This window comes from Galleria mellonella, unplaced genomic scaffold (genome assembly GCF_026898425.1).
Source record: "Galleria mellonella isolate WM207_F2 unplaced genomic scaffold, CSIRO_AGI_GalMel_v1 utg35, whole genome shotgun sequence".
Taxonomy (NCBI): Eukaryota; Metazoa; Arthropoda; class Insecta; order Lepidoptera; family Pyralidae; genus Galleria; species Galleria mellonella.
In genome coordinates, this window is record NW_026442082.1 from 6,628,198 (window position 1) to 6,644,859 (window position 16,662).

Consider the following 16,662-nt stretch of genomic DNA (forward strand, 5'->3'; position numbering starts at 1 on the left):
ACGCTATGCACGCTTCTCTGACTCCATCTTAGTAATGAATACCAAATAATAGAATCTAAACGAATAACAACTTTATTACTTAAATCAGATTCCTATAAGCCGATATTTGTGTATACAGGACTTAAGATGACCATTTCGGCAAAGGATTTGACACGCAACACAAAAATACACCCGGATTGCTAAGTATATACGGCCAGATGTAAGTTTTCAGAATCCTCTCACATCTCTTTTTCCGCATATATAACAGAAATACATTATTTATCGTAAAAGCTTCGAGTCTCAGTTTGATACATTTATAGTTTGTTCTAAGCAGATAGAAACTATATATGGGTTTGGTTAGTATTATAGAACGGTATTGACTCGAATACTAATTTCTTTCCGATTCTAACCGTTACAAAATGGGGGGAGGGGAAGGGATTGTTAGTAACGCGGACTAGAAGTCTCATTGCTAGCAATGTGCTCTGTCAGGTCGACCACCACGTGGTCCCCCCTGGAAACCATCGTGCTGAATTCCAGGCGTATTCATCACAATGGGTTAATTAATCTGTCTTTTCATCGTCGTCTATCATCGCTCACTGGTTGGTCCCCTGCCAGCGTATACCGTTAGTGTTGGCGGGATTACCATTCCATTATCATTCATTAAAAAAAACTGTCACAGAGTGGGGATTCAAATTGTTCTATGTGGTCAATTGTACAATGAATTATAAGTACTCAAAATTGATTAACCGTATTGACTCTAACTCACCTACTAGTATATTTACCCACTGCGCTAACATTAATTTCCTCTTACTTTTTGTTTTTTCGCTCCTAATAAAACACGCAATACCACTTTTGGGTACGGTAATTGACTGAATATTTCATGACTATTGCGTGATTACCCAATGACAGGTAAAATATCGGAACCGTTTTCCAATTTACTTCGCCACGAATGTAAGGAGATTCTGAATGTGACTCTACATCGATATGGGTTTTGGAATATAACTCTACGTCGACCACAAAGTATATTGCTTTGTTCGATAAATATTTTTGCTGCTGTGAGCGTGACGTGAACAACTTGGAACCCAACCTGCCAGATATTTGTTGAAAGTACAGTCTTCTTGTAGACTTCATATAATTGCTCTTCATGGTACAGCATATGTCATTTCGACACTCTTGTAGACTAAACAGTTTTCACTGGCAGTTTTGACGGAAATAATGTAATTATTCTTTATGATACGGCAGGGTTTTTATTTTTTACGTAACTTCGAATGGCAAACAAGCTTTCGGCCCACCTGATGGAAGTAGTAACCGTTGCCTATAGACATGAGCAGTACCATGGACATAACAGAGTATACTGTTACGCCCATGATACCCCCATGTGTTGCCATTCCTGAGGACCCGGGTATTATTCCTCTGTACCTTGTAAATTCACTGCCATATCACAACGTTCAAACTGAGACACAGCTATACAAAAACAACTGCTTCACGGTAGAAATATGAATGGGGCAGAGGTGCCCAAGTAAATGACTTTTGTACTAAGTCGCCCTCTTGTAAAATATTGCCGCTAATGTGATATCCTCGATATGCCGGATACGTTTGCCGCTTACTTTACGGTTCTTAAATTAAAATATATATTTTAATCGCCTTAATCAATCGAGGTCGGCCATAAAGTGAGCTAACAACTGTTTATGAGCCACCAATATATTAAATTGAAATCATTTGCATCCTTTAAGCGGAGTATTCTATCAGAGAAACAGAACATTTCTTTTTCCAATGAAACAAAGTTTCATAAAAATTGAAAATTTTTAAGCCTCTATTTGTAACTATGACAGCTGGGAGCGCCGAGTTAATATGTCAGGCATACAGTTTTTTGTCGTTTTTCATACCTCTAAAGGAAAAAACGGAACCCATATAGGGTCACTTCGTTGTCCGTTCGTCTATCAAGACTTTTTTTTAGGAATGTGTGGAGGTATCAAGTTAAAATTAGTGTACTCAGGTCTGCAATCTCTTAAAGCAATGAAAAAAATCAAGCTTCTAAATCGACGCAATCAAAATATACGGTCATTAATGTTACATTTATATCGCATATTTTGACATTCGCAAAGGGAATCAAAACCTATAGGTTACTTCTCGTTGACCTAGAAACATGAAATTTGGCAAGAAGTAATGTAATGTCATGTAGCAGAAGTAAAGGAAAAAATCCGAAAACATTTCACAAAAAAATTTAAGTTGATGATTTTGTACGGAACCCTCGTTGCTAGAGTCCGACTCGAACTTGATCTGCTTTTATTTATCCATGTTTCTATTAGGAAAATGTTTATTCACTGGTTCACTTTGTGTACTCAATCATGCACATAAAATTGAATCGAAGACAGAGATGACGATGACATGACACAAGGATGACCGTCCAAGGGGCACAAATCGCGCATGCCGGATCAAAGGCGGTGCTATAGTAACTTACCTTCATTTTTTGTAGGTCGACCTTGTGTGGCGCACACGACATTGTTGTTTGTTGGCGTGAGTAGTTCACGCCCGAAGTAGATAATTACATATAGGCGGCCTAATAAATGTCCTCAAATTAAGTTATATGGGTTCGGTGTTGTCGTTCCGTTTGAATCCATATATCGGATTTCATGAAAATTGTTTTTGCTAATTTCAAATACCAGGTAACCCTTCCGTATATGTTTGGACTTCGAACTATCCATGTGATTGGTTACATTATTTTTTACTTTTCCTTTCATATAAACTAGTAACTTTGATGATACACGATCAGGTTATAGGTGCATATGGATTTATTGCCTATGATGACTCAGAGTGGAGACATGGTAAAACGAACAGACGGTAGTGCAATCTCGTCTCAGTCATACGAGTTTACGCCGTTGATTGGTTCAATAAAAATGTATTAAGATTTAACATCACAATATGACAATCTTTTAAAAGTGACTTCATTACTAATAATGAACAAGACACTATTTTGATTTATTTCATTTCAGATGCTTAAAAATATAATATGTAGGTAGGTACAGAGTTTTGAGAGAATAATTTTGATTTGTTGCTTCAAGAAGGATACATCTTATATCCCCTAAAGGAACACTCAATAAATAAGAAGCATTTTAACGTTAAATATACAGAAAAGTTATGAAAAATGTGTATTGGGATTGTGTATTTTTGTTTATTTTACGGACTACTTCAACTACACAGAATTTTGAACTTGAAGTAAATTATTTGGACAAGACTGAACAATCTCATTGTGAGAGTTGAATAAGAGAGTTGAACTGCTGTCAATGTTTCGTTAGTCAGAGCGTGTCTACTGTTATTTAATTACGAATTTCAATATGTGGGTGAAGGCAAGCGACCGGTCGCGACGTTTACGAAAACCCCGCCGCCACACGCCGATTGCTACCGGTTCCAAAAATAATCGCCCGCTCATTTGTTTTTGCCATGATGGCATCCACGCAGTATTCACAAGTCACAGATGCACATTTATAAGATTCATAATTTTTTTTTGTTCTATTAAGAATATTACACAATGATACAACGAATAGCCATTAGAAAGTAGTGAACGTCGCCTGTAGACGGTATTGTAACAGAGGGTCTGGTTATCCAATCCCGAGTAGGCCCTGATAATTTATAAACGCTTGCATCAGAGTCCTAATTCACGTATTACCAATCCTTGTGAGACAGTCGTAGTATACAGTCATTTCTCTGGTATATAACCACGTAGCATATATACATAGCGTGCGAACAAGCTTTTTGGCGTTAGAAAAAGTTTAGAATAGGTCATGAACCATATTGCAATATACGACATACGCCAGAGATCGCATACAATGACGCCCTCGTATTGCTGTAGAGAATATACGAGCTGTTGTTGTTGGTAGAAATATTCAAGGTGTTACTCTCTCAAGTCGTACATTGAAACAAACGCTAGATGGACAATGATAGTTATATTGCAAGTCACTTCCCTGTCGTAATGGAGAATCGCTCTAAAATATCTATGTCCTGCTTTCTCAACTAATTCTGTTTGATGATAGAGTCTATCTGTCTTGTTTATCTCCTCGCATGGAACTATTTGGTACGTCGCTCTTAATAATGTGGAATAGTGAATATTAATCCCTTTTATTAGGATTGTTTAATCACAATTGTATGCGTCAATACGCATGCACTGGCACGCAACTCTTGTCGGGTTGGCCTGGCAGTGTTACACTTACACCCCAATCTCGGCTATAGTAATCTCCCCTTATTGTGTCACCCTTTACAAAGAAGTGAATGGACTCGAACTAATAAATTATATGCTTGAACAAATGTGACTTTATTGCCGCTGTTGTTTAATTGAAAGTCGACTCTATTTTTGAGGTTCCGCTTTCGCTCTTGATCGAGCACAAATTGTCTGATCCTTACTAATGTAATAAATACATAGACTACTGATATTTAGTTTTCGTTTTGTAAACCGCGTACTTATTACAATTCAGTAATGTTCCATTATGATGGAAAAAATGTATGCCAAAGATTAGTCGTCATGTGCACAGGCTTTAAGATCTAATAATGTGAACTTGTATAAAGCCTAGGGCTCGTTTCACTGTCACGCACCATTGTAGTAATAATTATACAAGTTTATTTAATATATCTGTTGTTTATGTTTTCTTATGCCCTATCTTTATTATTAAATAGTTTATCATTATCATCATGTTAGTTCTTATCTGTCCACTGCTAAGTATAGACCTCCCCCATAAGGAACGGTTCCGATCCATCTGCATTTGATGACTTTCTGTAATGCATTTGTGGTTACTCCAGCTAGTGGGGGTCGTCCTACATTCCGTTTGCCTGTACGAGGTCGCTACTCAAAATCTTTCTTCCTCATCGGTTGTTGGTTCAGCTGTCGAGCTATGTGACCAGCCCATTGCCACTTCAGCTTGTTTATTCTTCGGACTATGTCGGTCACTTTGGTTCTGCGAATATACTCTTTTCGGTTTCTATTACGCAAAGAAACTCCGAGTATAGCCTTCTACATAGCTCGTCGAGAAACTTTTGCATATGGCTGACCGTGTTGAATTGTTTCGATTCCTTCATCAACGTAAAACCGTCATCTTCAAACGTTGAGGTATAATTAATTTTATTAATAAATAATCAAAATAGTATAATAAAATGTCGCTGTCCGCGTTCATATGTTTTTTCGCTTTCTTCTAAACCGTACAACTGATTTTGGTATAATTTTTTTATTGTTATTTAGATATTATTTTAGGGCAAGTTTGTATGTAAAATTTACACCTGCACAAAGCCGAAGTGAAATACTAGTATAATGCAAATAAAAGAGTATACTTATTCAAAGCCTGAATTCAAATGACTCCATGTAGTCCCTCTATGAGTTGACAAGGGACCGGTTGAATTTATTTTAGTGTGACTAGGGAACCATATTTGCATGCCCGATATTCTTTTATTTGGTTTTCTCGTATGTAGTCACATCGATTAATATCTCTGTCTATCACATCTGGGATGACAGTCTTGAGCATTTTTATTTATAATCAATGTACTTACCTATTCATGTTCGCGGTTCTTCACTTCCTCATTTGGCAGTCACGTCGTCATCGCTTATTTGAGTGTGCATGTAATTTGCCAGTCATGAATTAGATTTATGATAACGTAGGATAACATTGAAATATTGTTATTTTTATGCATTGCTACGTTTTGTTTATACAAAACACGTATATATGGTCCTTTTTAAGCACGAGTCGGTACGTACCTAGGCTCGCTCTTTTATGCATATCATCTTTTGCTTAATCCATCCATCCGTCTTTTCTTTGATACTCTTCATTTACATCTATCCACATTCATATTCATTATTTTATGTCAAACATGGTTTTCGTTCTTTTACATAACATAGCAATATTAAGATCGTTAACTTCGTATTTTGTCTCTAATACTTTGTAGGACAATATACCTTCGATCATTTCTCTTCTAGCCTATTTTGAGCTCCTATTGCAAGTGCGCTGTGCGTGTGCACTAGTGCAATATGTCGTGTAGCGTGTAATAAAACGCGCGCTGTCGACGAACGTCCTGGGACCGCGGGTCGAAGCTCCCGGAAACGCGCCGTATATAGTAGGAGCGCGACGCCGGGCGGCGAGCACATGCTTGTCATCACAACCGACATGCTGACACATATGTCACCTCGCCTGCTCACCGATAGCTTCCGCTATCGCTCACGCACACTGCTGGCCAATCGAGATAATCAGCTCTATACTTTTAAGCGACTTTAAAAATAAACTTTTTCATTTTGGAAGTAACTACACTGTATATAATATTTTCTCGAACATCATTCTGTGTCAAAGGTCTGTATATTATGTGAGTTTTGTTATCCGAGCTAGACTTGTTTACGCATATTTCTATATGTGTATACGAACATAAAACAACTGATAACCCGTGATTAATCTCGGATGATCTTCCACACCTAGCGGACAAGTCATCTGAACGTGTCAACTGAAACACCTATTTGGAAGATAATGGCTGCTTTTATTATTTATTGTAGCGCGGTACGACAATATTGTGCAGTTATATCTTAATGTTACAGTAGGTATGTATGCAATTGTATGCAGACGTTTTCATTTTCCGCGACGATACCGCCACCGAGTACCTAATTTAAGAGTATCTCCATATAATTTCATATATTTTACTCTCCTATTATCGTATCGTGTCATAAATTATAAAAGCGCTTATAAAAAAAATCTTAATGTCGTTCTATACACCACCACCAAATGACCTCTATTGATTGCAAAAATATCTATAAAAATCGCATCAGAATCGGTGAAGTTATTGTGTAACATACTTACTAAAAAATTATAAATTAATTGAATTGGAGGCAGACTTTGTAAAAAAGTCGTCTGCTTGAGAACCTCTGGTCCATTCCATTGCATCATCATATTTCTGCCTCACGGCAGAAATATGATGATGCATGCATGCATGATGATGATGATTGCATGGCTGTTTCGGTTTGAATGGTGGAGTATATCGCTATCATTACATTTCCATCCATATAAAAATACATCTTAGTCTTCGGCATGGGCAATTAACGGTATCATGGGTGATACAGTATTCTCTGTTATGTCCAGAGTACTGTTCATGTCTTATACCACCACCACCATACCATACGTATACCATTACGTGAACAGTCACTTTGTTTGCCATTCTAAGTTGCAAAAATAATTGGGGACCTACTTCATTTTAAAGATCGCTTAAAAACTAGCATAAACTTGCTTAAGATACTAGCAGAGAAATCATGATGCTATGCTACTAGCATTCTGATATACCAAGCGACGGATTGTTATGTCATTTCCATGGGTAACCTACTTACGGAGCATCATGTTTTATGTGTGTGACCAACTTTTGACAAGTAGGTATACTGTTTGACCACAAACCGGTCGTGGTCAGGGTGGGCGATACACACAGCACATGTTTATAAGGCATTATGTAATGGTTTATCGTGTTTGGTTCTTTTACCTTTGACATATTTTTGTTATGATACTCGTTTTGCTTGTATTGTAAGAAAAAAACATTTTTTTTATACAACTTACAATGGCAAACAAGATGACGGCCCACCTGATGGAAAGTGGTAACCGTTGCCTATAGACATGAGCAGTATCATGGAAATAACAGAGTATACTGTTTCTCCCATGATACCCCCCATGCGTTGCCATTTCTGAGGACTCAGGTGTTATTCCTCTGTACCCAGTAAATTCACGCCATATCCCACCCTTCAAACCGAAACACAACCATGCAAACACAACTGCTACACGGTTGAAACACGAATGGGACAGAGGTACCCAAGCAATCGACTTTTGTACAAAGTATTCCTCTGGTAATTTATTTCACAAAAAAAACAACAGAATTATTGTTGACTAGGATATTCTTATTTTAAAACAAAAAGTACTGATGAACAATAAGATGTTTCGCAGACAGGCATTAGATTTAGAATATTTCATACAAAGTCTCCCTTTATACAAAAGTCGTTTGCTTGGCCACCTCTGTCCCAATCGTGTTCCTGTCGTGAAGCAGTTGTGTTTGCATGGCTGTGTTTCGATTTGAAGGGTGGAATATGGCGTGAATTTACAGGGTACAGAGGAATAAGGCCTTTCCCATTCCTGAGGACTTAGGTCCTCAGGAATGGGAAAGGCAGGGGAGGTATCATGGGCAAAATAGTATATTCTGTTCCATGCCTATTGGCGACGGTCTTTCCATCAGGTGGGTCGTCAGCTTGTTTGCCATTCATCAGCTTGTGTGTTACGCGGCACAGTGTGTCAAATGTAGAATTAATCCTGTCAATCAGTAAGTTTAACTAGTTTCTAGTATCTTTGTATACATAGATTTCGAAAGTTATGTTTAAATGATTAAAGTAATTTATTTAAAGGATGGTTGGCAAGTCAATCATAAGAGATTACTTGATATCGATAATTCTTGCAGAAATAGCTTTCTACGTCAGTACAGGTTTGATCTTATGTGTAACCGCTAACTTGGATTATACGCTTTCTTGCGCCTCTCTCGATTTCCGCCAGCCCAGGAAATATTATCGCCTAGTTATCGGGAAGGCTTCGATTTCTCTTCAATATCCAGTTGGTGATCCACAATGATTCAGTTTATTTTTATTTCCATGCATGTTACGATGATATTTTCACTAATGATTAACGATTTTGAAGACGTTTTTGCAATCTGTGCTGCTTTTTGCGTAGCACTTGTAACATTTTATCTTTTGTATCTTTATGTACCTACTCAAATTGCTTCGATTAAAATGCATATTTCATATTCATGTCAACCGTTGACTGTCCACTGCTGCACATAGGCCTCCCTCATAAGTGGGGGGAGGGAGAGGGGGGCTTAACCAGTAGTTGCTAATAATATAATAATTTACTAACATGTATATATTAACCGCTAATATATATTAGGGGTTCAGTCGGCTGTTACAATTTGATGTTGGCTGGAAATGAACTTATCTAATGAGGCCAGTAAAGCCATCGATGGTCGTTATTGGCCTTTCATTTCTTACACCTTATTTAACAAATGCAAATTTTTATTGTTTCATTATTTAAACTAATGGTAACATGACATTTAACTGATAACAATGGAAATTTTTTGACGAAAATTCATACATTGCATACATGGAATGGAAGGATATAGCGTTAAGGAATTTAGGTATAAGGACCATACAAGATTGAAAGCTCATCTTGACAGTGAACCTCTTATTATTTTATTTTTTATTTGCCACTTCTCGAATTATTATTATTATTATCTAAAAGAAAAAGGTAACCGTTTCCAATAGAATGAGAAATTTTCACAAGCCGAAATTGTACAGTAATGAACAGGTGACATGGCCGCATGCTATGTTATTTTGGTACGAACAGTGTGCATGTTGTTGTTTATCGCGGGCGAGATGGGATTGCGGACAGCTTTCTCGGGGTGGTCAACTGGTCAACGGCTCGTTGCACAATTGTTGTGTACCGCACCGTTGCCGTCGCGTCGCCGACCGCACCACTGTCACTACCACAGACATTGCCTTCGAAAGCACGATCACTCGCCGCTACAGTCCAACGGACTCGATAAAGGTCGTTTTATGTTGTCTATCTACATTAACTTCTTATAAAACTTTCCAAAAAAGACACAAGTTATTTAAAATGTAGCGATCGTTGGTACTCAGTTTTCTTTGGCCCTAAACGACCTGGCATGAATATGTAAGTTGAATAATAACTATTGTGAGTCATACTATGTTGTAATTATTTATATCGGCTTTACTCACGTATTAAATTCGGAAATGCCCGACTAGTTTTGGCTTCGATAAGAACTCTTATTCATGAGCGTGGTTTATATTTGTTCTGTCAAGTTTGAAACTACTCGTAGCTGGCATCCCCAAATTGAATACGTAATTAAAGCTGATATAAATAATTACAAAATATAAGTTGTAATGAAAGGTTTGCATTAAACTTATCGTAATAATGTGGTCATTTATATCACTGTACATTAGTACCTATATAAGGCTAAATTAACAATTCTCAGGTCCTGTTCTTGTAGACCTATATTAGGTCATAATAATACCCTCATAATATCTCTTTACAAAATCATCGTCGTGATCAACATACGTAAGGGACTCTACTATATCATCAATAGACAGACATAAATGTTATTAATCTATTAAAACTGTATATGAAATGAGAACGGCATCGAAAACAAATGTTTATTAACGGTATGAGTAATACCAAGCAGAATTTGCCTACGTGAATGATCAACTAGACAATATTAGTAACCTTGAATGTGCCGAGAAGTTGTTGATTCTAATATTATACTTATTATCATCGGACTAGAAGGCCTTGGCATCGAAATCGCAACGCTGATCCTCATCCAAATGGGAACAACGAATCCAAATGCGGCTTAGTCATCAATGCAAAAAAATTTCATGGGTTCATTGGCCATAAATCGTCTCCTGAGTCGGTACTGTATAGGAAGTGAGGCTATATTTATAGAGTTTGAAGCTCGCATGCGTCGCGTCGCTTGCGCATGTTGCGCCGGCAGCGGTTGCGGCGGCGGCGCTGCTCGCTACCGAGGCCGGAGGGGCGCCAGTGCTCTCCAAGACTCAGTCACGCTCGGTGCTCGGTGCCCGGTGCCTCTCGCTGATAGCGCGCTCGCTCACGCAACCCTCGATCTATGTACGAATCCATCGCGTTTTGAAATCATTCAAGTGTGCCAGTGATAATTTCGATAGCGTCTCGCCAATCGGGCATCGATAGCTATATACTCGGACGATAAAGTGTCGGCGCGTTGCCGAATCGTGCCGAATTCAAGTTTTTCACGCTGACGAAACGTCGAGATAAATTCTACGAGTGTGAATTTACACGGGATTCTGTTACTATTATTACATTATCCTTGTGTGAGTTGGTAGTGTAAGAAATTAGTGATCGAAGATGAGGCCTAAGGAGGAGGCGGCGGACACTAAAGTCCAAACAGGAGGGACTTTTATATTGTCCGAAAAAATAGACGATACCAAAACGAAGAAAACTGAAAAGGAAATAAAGAAAGAGATGAAGAGATTAGAAAAAGAGAAGCAGGAACGGGAGAAGAGGGAAAAGAAGGCCAGAGAAAAGGAAAGGGAACGTGAAAAGCAAGCTAAAAAAGGTCAGCATACTGTGTATTCCTTTATCACCGGGTTGTATTATCTTGATATTATCATATCTTCACTTTTAGTAGTTTTTGTATTCAATCAATAGTATGAATTTTTGCCACATTCTCATACGTGGCTATTCACATGCGTATTGTAGGTATTATATTGTTTTCGGAGTTACATCATTAGCGGTTCGACCTTGATAATACGTCATTTATTAAATATGCCTTAGTGATTACTAAGCGCATGTTAGATTTAGTATCTGAATAATTAAATATATCAACAATCATTTAATTCTTCATTAACTGTGTATTTACTACTGGATCGTAGTATAGTGTATTATTTAATTTATTGATAGTATTACTCTTTTCATATTCTTACATTTGAAACTAAATTATCAATTTGGTTCATATCAATAACCGTTATTGCAAAAACATAAACGATTATAAACTTAAAAACAAAATACAAAAACAGTATAAGTTATACCTAATTAGGAATTACACGACCAAAATGGTTACCAATCAGTCAGGTGTCTAGGCATTTATACAAACGCTAAACGCTGATTATCTGTGGAGCCAATGGGAGTGGTACATAATGCTACTGAGTAGACATATTACTATTGACAGACATTTATTTTCTTTTTTTTAATGGGTGCTATGTAATGGTAATCCCCCCTGCGCTAACGGTACACGCTGGCGGGGCTTCAGTAAGGGATGTTAGGTGACAATGAAAGACAGATCAGTTAGCCCATCGTGATGAATACACCTGGAATTCAGCATGCAGTAGCGATGGTTTCAAGGGAGACCACTGGAGGCCGACCTGCCAGGATACATTGCTAGCAATGTACCCTGGCACTGTTCGGACTGGTAGTCCGCATTACTAACAATCTTAAACACCCCAAAAGAGAGACATTACTTTACGCTTCTATTTTTCTTATATATATTCTTTATTGCACTAAAACATACAGTAACAACAATAAGTTAATAACAATGTTAGCAAAGGCGAACTTATCTCTAAAAGAGATTTCTTCTTAAGATTAGTTAACGCTGTGGCGTCAACTACGTTCAGTGCAGATGTCGGCATTCTTATCAGATGCACATGATTTGCTGGTGTCGAGAAACTCGATAGACCGCGTGTCATTTACCTTTGTGTTCTTAGAAAATATATTCTCAAAATACTGCGACACGTTTCCCGCATACTGACATTTTGGCACTCGCACCTCCGACACATATTCCTAAATTTATCATATTTATTCTCGTTTTATCGGCCGTTTCATATCGGCGTATTTATGCTAGCAGTAGTCTTTGCTGCGTCTGTAATATTAAAATGACAGATCCTCTAGTCATGTTCAGTTTACTTGTGACTTACTAGCTCATACTCGCGACTTTGCTCAAGTGGATTTATATAAAACATTTTATATGTTAATACGAGATTGGACATTTTGTGTGCCAAATTTTATTTAAATCCATTTGATTTTATATGCGTAACTGGATAATTAATAACCGAACATCATTAATTATTTTAATATATTTTAGTGGTAAGTTGCGCTATCGGTATACGCTGACGGGGCACCAGTGAGAGATGATTGGGGAGGATGAAAAGGCAGATCAGTTAGCCCATCGTGATGAATTCAACGCTAAAATAGTCACGATGGTTTTCAGGGGGAACAGCGTGGAGGTCGACCTGATGGGGTATATTGATAACAACCTATATATCCATTAGTAACAATCCCTTCCCCCCACTATTCTCATATTTATAATATTGTATGTAGTTTAATATTCATAAACTTATGTTATCATTACTGCAATTTGGTAAATACTGTGTAATAAAGAGGAAAGGGATTGTTAGTAATGGACCCATTGTCAGCAATACGTCCTATTAGGTCGACCTTCACGTGGTTCCCCCTGGAAACTATCGTGGTTTATTCTAGTGGAATTCATCAGGATGGGCTAACTGACCTGTTTTCATTGTCACCTATCATCCCTCACTGGTGCCCTGTTAGTGTATACCGTTATTGGGGTTACCATTCCATCATCACCCATTAAACAAAATACGTCGTCGTCAACTTTGAGCTAACCTCTTACAAAAATTTCGTGGATGCTATCTCTATACTTCTATATTTAAACGTTACATGTAATGAAGAGTCATTTTAAGCTATCGTATGACTAAGATAAACGTGATCTGTCATACTAATGGACTTTTGATTAAATATAATCAAAGTTGCATGTTACATACCATTATGTTATTACGAAGACAAATCTCTCATTGTTTTGAAATTTTAAAGGCGCATTACTTTTGCAAATTTTGCCATCGACGCTAATGACAGAGGCCTTGTTATTAAATCGAAACATTTGTTATGGAAAATTGGCGTAACTGAACCTAAAAATTGCTAACTATGCATTACGTGTTTTCTAAATGATAAAAAAGGTAATAAATTTTAAAAGAAACGAGTAATGAGTTCGTGTTTGAGTTTAGAATAAAAATAAGATTCAAGACTTGGCTAAAATCACTGTAAATGCTATTAAGTCACCCCTAAAGATGTAATTTCATGCAGGCGTTAAATTGAAATAGGATATTCGGATGACAGTTTGACCAGCCATCGCATTCTACTTTCTTTTTATGAAGCTTAGAATGGCAAACAAGCTGACGGCCCACCTGATGAAAAGTGGTAACTGTTGCCTATAGACATGAACAACAGTACCATGGACATAACAGAGTATACGGTATCGCTCATGATACCCTTCATGTGTTACCATTCCTGAGGACTAAGGTTAAATCAAAATACAGCTATGTAAACACAAATGCTTCACGGCAGAAATACGAATAGGACGGAGATATCCAAGCAGAGAACTTTTGTATAAAGTTTCCCTCTGGTTACTACTTGCTCTACGTTATATATGCGTATGTGCATAAAGCTGAAATGGGTTTCAGCTCCACGTAATCATACGTTTATAGAACGCAAGGTTTCTCTTTCAATCTATTATAATACAATTTATGATCGATTCTTGGATTTCACACAAAGGAGCGGCGGGCGTGACTGCACGATACGCTGCAAAGATTTAAGCCGTCTACCGGCAGATTTACGAACTCTGCTTTACATACAAAAGTCAATGTGCCCGTCACGATTTAGCCTGCATTTAAATGAGCCGGCCGCGGAGAAATTGTACGCAAGTTCCTTGCCACTACTTATTTGGCCAGTTTGAGCAAAACGGCTTTCTTGGCTCTTTTCATTCTCGTTTCCTGTAGGGCGACTAGCCGAGCTTCCTTATTTCTTTTATTCATTGTGAAGTGAAAAGTCGACAGTGGACTCGATTGTTCCGCTGAGCTTTACTAATTAGCACGCACATTGTAGTTTCTGTGTTAACTCGCCATGTTATTCTTTTCCCACTTCACTGTGCAAAGTTAACATTGTTTTAAGATAGTTTTAATTGTGTGATATGTTATAGTGTATGTAATGTAATATTATAGTAATATAAAACTTGTTCGATGAAGTCCATTTCAATAGACGAGCAAGGTTATTGTACACAAAAAAAAACAAGTTGTGTTTGCGTTAGATTGCGATCTGTCCGAGTTGCGTCAATTTTGAAGTGGATAATTTAAAACGTGTTTTATGCACTCAAGAATTATAATAACTTTGAACAATCTTAGGCCGTGACCCTCAGATAGATGTAAGAAAACTTTTACTTTGAGATCGAGTAACATTTTCACGTCTTGCCGTTTTTTATGTGTAACTCATGGAGCCTTCGACACAAAGTTTAAAATTAACGAGAGCTCCTCATTATAGGCGGTTGCCGACACTGTAAATCGACATATTGTTAGGAATGCGGACATTAAAATCTTGCTTGATATAACAAATCATAGACCTTGTCTTATAATGCTAGTGTTGTTGTAATATTATGCGTAATATTCAGAGGTAATTTATAAATGTATGATGATTAATAATCTGTGATAAATTCGCCGCCGGACCTTGAGAAGTGCATGCAAATGGTTCAACTAATGAATAGTACTTGTATTTATACTGGTATTTGTTTAGTATTCTATGCCACAAGTATAACATTGTTCGTGCAGGTACATCTGTGTACCATAGGTTTATAATTTCGGTTGCGTGATGTGTTGCGAGGCACCGCTGCGCCCGAAAACGAGTCCGTCACGAGTGTCTGCGGATTGCGATTATCCCACTGTTCGCTTTTTACAGCGTAGTTGCCACAAATTACGCCCCGTCGTCCATCGTTTGTGTATCGAACCATTTTCTTCTGTATTCTAACATGATCTTCTTCGCTTTTTGGTAGCCATGTGCGTGATTATCCACACTCTTCCGTTAGTTAATTTCAATTTATGTCGTAGTTTTTTTAATATTTCTTATTTGTTATAAAATTTTATATATTTTATAATTACTGAAACAGTCTTTCATTCCATATAATTTCTCTATCGATAATTTAAAGAAAGCCATGATGAAATAGTTTTAATGAATACATATGCCGAGTGCATATGCTTTAGTTATTTAATTTTAAGTAAATTTCTGATGTCTACACTAATATTGTAATGAGGAAAAACTTAATTGCTTGTTTGTAATTGATAAACTTAAAAGCTACTTAACCTATTTTAAATATTCTTTCATCTATAAAAATATTATTAGTCAGTAATACAGGCTTTATATTATTTTCGGAAATTTTAACTACCCGTGGGAAGCCGGGTTAGATTGTCAGTATTTTAAGAGAAATTTTTAGAGAATATTAACATAATAAAGATTTTTACCGGTTAAAGATTCTCAATTGCAGTATTTTTACGTGTCTCCTTAAATTGCAGGAAATAAGAAAGTTCTTAATTCATTAAACCTATATTTTTTATTATTGTGATTATTTCGCCAATTCTGAATAAATTTTATAGTCAGACCACTGTACTTGTAAACGAATGGTTTCACGTTCTAAATAATAATAATATTCTTAATATAATGTGTTTACGAAATATTTTCCTTCATCTATATAATGTTACGATGTGTTGATGTCAATTCCCTGTTTTCTTACAGAGCAAAATGTACTTGTTAAAATTTTGTTGTAATTATCACTGCTGTTATAGAATTGTTGTATTTGAACTTCTAATTCAGTAATGCCATATTGTTGAGTATACGATTATGTCATAAACCTTATGCATATGCAGAGCATTTTTAAATGTGACTTGACCATAGTATCTGCTAATATTATTACGTTTAATGAAGTAATAATTACGCAGTAAATTAAGCGCACTTGTCTCGCTGGTGTATACATTTAAACAGATTGTAAAATATAACTGGGTCGCTAGATATGCTATAATGGCTGCACTTTCAGCTCTGTCTGTATAACTGGTGTCTAGATTTGCATTCATTACGAGCGCCGCTATAAATTTATTTACGTGATGTCATAGCGGTTAAGGTAAACTAGCTATACATTTAGCTAGAAATCTAATAGACAACACGTCTGTAGCATGTGTATTTTCCTCTTTTGTCTCTTTCTAATTTTGTCAAGGCCTCCATTTTTGAGGTTCTCACAATTTAGAGGTTAGTTTTATCCGTTAAT

General features: G+C 37.0%; 1 protein-coding gene across 6 annotated transcripts in view; it reads left to right on the forward strand.

Annotated features, from left to right (window-relative positions):
• The window catches only part of LOC113514491 (actin-binding LIM protein 2), a 97,126-nt gene that overhangs the window by 6,362 nt on the left and 74,102 nt on the right, over positions 1-16,662 (forward strand). For 4 of the 6 annotated variants that reach the window (XR_008253078.1, XM_052896888.1, XM_052896892.1 and 1 more), the window contains exon 1: positions 10,555-11,124. The exons of 1 other annotated variant lie outside the window; for it this stretch is intronic. Coding sequence is in view for 4 of the 5 variants with exons in the window: in XM_052896888.1 (XP_052752848.1) it covers positions 10,914-11,124 (211 nt within the window). In the remaining variant the exon portion in view is untranslated. Of the gene's footprint in view, positions 1-10,553; positions 11,125-16,662 lie in introns of those variants that run through there. One more of the 6 variants, XM_052896889.1, reaches the window with a different exon arrangement.